The sequence below is a fragment of the Triticum aestivum genome, chromosome 7B (genome assembly GCF_018294505.1).
Source record: "Triticum aestivum cultivar Chinese Spring chromosome 7B, IWGSC CS RefSeq v2.1, whole genome shotgun sequence".
Classification (NCBI taxonomy): Eukaryota; Viridiplantae; Streptophyta; class Magnoliopsida; order Poales; family Poaceae; genus Triticum; species Triticum aestivum.
This window is the reverse complement of record NC_057813.1, coordinates 126,546,103-126,551,303: the sequence shown is the minus strand read 5'-3', so window position 1 is coordinate 126,551,303 and position 5,201 is coordinate 126,546,103. Positions and strand designations below refer to the sequence as shown.

General features: G+C 43.2%; 1 protein-coding gene across 1 annotated transcript; it reads right to left on the bottom strand.

The window, feature by feature from the left end:
* Positions 1-2,158: 2,158 nt before the first annotated feature.
* LOC123157752 (pollen-specific leucine-rich repeat extensin-like protein 4) lies at positions 2,159-3,699 on the bottom strand. The gene is made up of 5 exons (XM_044575969.1): positions 3,385-3,699; positions 3,275-3,331; positions 3,050-3,187; positions 2,786-2,879; positions 2,159-2,244 (listed from the first exon to the last, which is right to left on the bottom strand). Exons 1-5 carry the CDS (start codon positions 3,697-3,699, stop codon positions 2,159-2,161), a joined length of 690 nt encoding a protein of 229 aa, XP_044431904.1.
* Positions 3,700-5,201: the final 1,502 nt, after the last annotated feature.

Sequence of the window (5,201 nt, the reverse complement as noted above, 5' to 3'; positions counted from 1 at the left end):
ATTTTATTCACAAGTGGTTCCCACTGGTCAAGTTTCCATTTCACATCTTTTCAACAAACATAATCACTATTTCAAACATACACTAGTCTTTTACAATCTGTTACAATATTACAAAGGTGCATCTTAAATTGTTCTCACTCATCAGATTGTTCATCAAGTAACACTAAGTCTACTACAATCTGTAGATAGTCTATTACAACCCCAATATGCCTACTGTTACAATATTACAATATTTACAGTCTATTACAGTCAAACATAGAGACAACTCTTTGCTGAGTAGGGCTATACGGCTTCGAACTTCAAATTTCATAGACCTGGAGCTCCTGTAAAAGAGTGAACACATAGACTACCAGCATTAGATTATTAGATTATTCCTGGACTATCAAAAAATTATATATTGAAAGAGATCTCATAGAAATGTAGGTTTACGGGCCAAATATATGATAAAGCAACAGATTCAGCCAACTTTAAAGACCTAGATGTTTGTGATGCATCTTCACAGAACCACAAGAACACTAGATATAGTATAATATGATTCCAGGAGACCACAAGAGCATCAATCAGCAGTAGGTATATAGCTAGCAAACTATCTACTAGACATCATCGACACTTGAACCATAACATGCATGTGCAGCACCGAAACTAAAAATGGGACCATAACATGCATGTCCAGCAAGGAAACAAAAAATGGGACAAGTACTAATGCTGGATAACATGTACAGGACGGCCATCCAATGGTTTCAGCCACATCCTAATAAACCAGCGACACTCTAATACTACTAATTACCAGCAGCGAATAAAATAGCCGAATGAGGCAACAACACTTGATCATCGACACAACAGTCAGCAAGGACTCAACCACGGCGCAAAAAGCATCAAAGTCCTAACTAACCCATGAAACAGAACATGGTTGTAGCATAGCAAAGGTAGGAGCTCACAATGGTGGTTTGTGTAGCCGATGTTGAACAGCCTCCGTTCATCGCTTGCGAGCACCATGCACCTTGGTGCCTTGCATACGACCTCCTTTGAGTCTGCGAGGGAAAGAACGAGGTGAAGGTTAGTCGCATCAAGGATGCTGCTGTTCTGGGTCAAGCTAAGTCAACGGCATAAGAGATTTTAGTCAACAAAAATTAACATGTGAACATCTGGCACAATAGTAGTATAGATTGTAGTAGTAAGCATGCAAGGAAACAAAACATGGGACAGATATTGATAGCAACAAAACAACCAGGATATGACAATAGCAGTAGTATAGATTGTAGTGACAGAAGCACAAGCATGCAAACATGCATCTCATCCCAACCTAAAACTAGAAGCAGTAGCAGCCATTCATTTTTACGCAAGTGTAAAACTAAACCATAAGCACTACAACATTTGCTAAACTTGTCAGCTAAAGAACTCTATCTCAAAAGGCCTGAAAGAAGATTACATAAGCACCAGAACACCCTAACCACCACCAATTCTCTTCATAGTTGATCTGATGTAAAAAAGTAAGCAATATGATACAGCAGCATGCAAGTAGTATATATCACTCATGTAGCTATATAAGACTGATGAGTATATGAGCAGCAGCTATATAGGACTGATGAGTATATGAGCAGCAGCTATATAGGACTGATGATGCATGTACTACCTGGGAAAGAGCCACCACCAGCAGTTTGTTATAGTAGCAGGGTCAGTGAACTTTCCAAATATGGATTCAGCAAATGCATAGTGAGTTCACTTGTTAATTGGCTAGTTGAATTCTACTAATAACCTACAGAACAACTAAAACGGTGCTGTTATATATAGACACACAGCGTAGATGAGAAAAATGCTTCCACCTTGTTTCAACAGAACTTTATATGCGATAGGGCAGGTAATTTATGCATGCCTGACTCGAAAGGTTAAAAGCATACCTTCACAAAACAAATGATCATGCATATGAATTAGATAGAAGAACAATCTTCATCCTAAGCAATTGTTTGCAGCGAACAGAAGGTTTAGAAAACTTATCTAGAAAGTGCCAGGTGAATAACTGAATATGAGGTTACAAATGTCAAATAGAGTCGATGCAACATTCTTGGGATATATGTGATAGGGCATACAACACAAAATGCAGTTGGAGTGGAAAATTAAATCCACAATCAAGTTATTAGCTAGGGAACCATCGTTATCACTAAAATGTCGGACGAGTCATGGCTGGCTCGCTAACAAGAAGACCATAGTCTTCATGGCCATCACTCTTCTTGTGCTTCCATACACCTGCATGACAGATTTATATCAAAACTTGATACAAGAAATGTTGTGCAAAAACTATTGGTGGAACAACAAATTTTGACAGGAAATGGAGTCAGACAGATAACTAGCTACGTGGGAAACAATGGAGATAAACAAAGAACAACAGGCCTAGGTTTAACACAGAAATCCTACCATCAGTACAGAAATAACAGGGCACAAACATCAATGAACAATATGGAAAAAGTTAGAAATTACATGATTTTATAGTTACAATTTATAAGGTAGTAGCTACTAGGTAGCAACTAGCAGCAAGCACAAGCAGCATTAGCTAGCAGTAGCAGCTAGCAGCAACAGCAAGCAAACGACAACAGCTAGCAAAATCAGTAAGCGAGGAACCAAAGCAAGCAGCTAAAGCAGCATCTAGCAACCAAACCACCACCACCAGCAGCAGCAGCAGCCAGCAAGCAAACTAAGTAATACTAATCTGTTGACACATGCCTGTTGTTCCATCTGATCCAGCTTGCGCGTGAACCATACAACTAGAGTTGTCATTTTGGAGAAGTACCACTGGCCGTTAGAATATCGAAGTCCCAGATGACACTGAGACACCGGGTGCTAATTTTAAGAACAGAAACATGAGCCATCAATACAAGGTGCAGCTGTAAGACAATACGTTTGACACAAGACTGACATAACTAATTTACTTCATCGGCCAGTGATTAGTAAATTACATAGTTCCTTACTACATAGTACACACTCAATGCAAGTGGTATGTCCAACTTGAAACATGGACATTGGCAGGGAATGGAAACGGCAGTCAGCAGCTCACCCTGGCTCGGCGGAGCGGGTCGATGTCCCGGGAGGCGTAGACGCCCATGCCGTTGGGGCCCTCAAGGAACTCGACCCCATAGGCGCGCATCATCCAGGCGTACCCGATTCGGTAGAAGTCGGGGTCCACCGCCTCCATCTGCATACAAACACCATTGCCCAAGCAGTGTCAGCAACGTATAACGAGGGAGGGAGGGAGCGGCACAATGCAGTGCTGGGAAATCACCTCGTACGGGTAGGGCTCGTCCTCCTGCGGCGGGTCAAGGAGCCTGAGCGGAGGCGCCTCGTACTCCTCCACGGCTGCGGCGGCGGGTCGAGGAGCCTGAGCGGAGGCGCCTCGTACTCCTCCACGACCGCGGCGGCGTCCTCCTCCACCGGTGCCGGCGGCGGGTCGCGGAGGCGCGGGCGGCCGGCGTGCGGGGGAGGGGAGAGGAGGAGGCGATGGGTGCAGGTGAGGCGGCAGGGCGGGAAGGTTGGGGCCGGGGAGGGGAGGAGGAGAGGGGTCTGGGTGGCGATGCGGTGAGGGAAGGGAGGGGTCTGGGTGGCGATGCGGTGAGGAAGGGCACAAGGAGGCCATGGATGCGGTGAGGAAGGGCTCGCCGGTGGAGCTGATGGGAGGGAGGGAATTCCTGCCGGATCTGGCCACGACATGAGTAGCCCGAGTGGATCTAGGACGAGAGGGGAGGGGCTGCCGGCGATGAGGTTGGATGGCGACGACCTGGAGCAGAGCGGACCGGAGGTCGGGGCGGTGGGTGAGCTAGGGTTTGGGTCGGCTCGGGGCGGTCTGGGAGGAAGGGTGCGGTGGGCAGGGAGAGGAGTGGATCGAGAGGGGGGCGGCGGCAGCGAGGAGATGGGGGGAAGAGGGTGATCTGAGCTAGGGTTTGGGCTGCGGGTGGGGGGTATCTCTGTTTCTTTTCTTTTTTTTCCTTTTTTTCTGTATATAGATGGATGGATGGATGTGGGATGTAGAGATGGATGGATGGATGGATGGATGGACGCCATGTCATCGATCCGTGGGAAGAGTTCTCATTGGTTCAGAAAATCAGTGATTTAAAATAGTTTTGAAGTACTAAAAATAGAGTGATTTTGCGAAGTAGCTATCAATTTTTTTTGCAAAAGGGAACAAAACAAATTTTTACTAGAGTTATACTAAATTTTATGGATAAGGACCAATTTGTAAGCATTTCTGATCTTTCTACCAATTTTTAATCATTTTCCGAGTGCCAAAAATGAGTTTTTTTGTGAAGGACCTAACAAATAATTGTTGTAAAATTGTACCAAATCAATTTTCTAAAATACTAGGACATATTTAATGCATAATTGAGCAAATGGTTGGGTGTAAAAAGTTTTGATCCACCTCTGGTGAAAAAGACAAATTCCCGCCGATTTAGTTGGAAGCGGGTCAAATTTGAACTGCAAGTGCCTCATAGTTTGCTATTTATTTTTTCCAAAAATCATTTCTAGGTACATAAGTACCTATTTCATCAGAGAAACACCAAAAAAATTCCAAGATTCAACCACTAGCTAGGAACGGTCATTCCCGCCGTTTTGACCGCATTTTGAAACGGGCATAAAAAATTCAAAAAAATTCAAAAAATCGGGAAACCTTCGCATTGTGTCATTATATGTGGCCAAGTTTCCAGGAAAAATAACAAAATTGTAATACGACAATTATTTTAAAAAAAGTGTTCTCAGAAACGAGCTATCACGTGTGGAGATCAATGGCTTTCAAGCCAAATGATCAATCTTATGGCCACATTCATGGCATAGTTTGTTCAAATGATCTCATATTGTGCACAAGGGTACATCTTGGAATTCCAAACAATATTGCCTAAGGAAGTTTTCATTTTCTTTGAACGGAAAATTCATTTTTCATTTTTCGAGTGCCCAAAAGGAGGTTTTTTTGTGAAGGAACTACCAAATAATTGTTGCAAAATTGGACCAAATCATTTTTCTAAAATACTAGGTCATATTTAATGCACAATTGACAAAATGGTTGGGTGTCAAAAGTTTTGATCCACCTCTGGTGAAAAAGACAAATTCCCGCCGATTCAGGTGGAAGCGGGTCAAATTTGAACTGTAAGTGCCTCATAGTTTGCTACTTATTTTTTCCAAAAATCATTTCTAGGTACATAAGTACCTATTTAATCAGA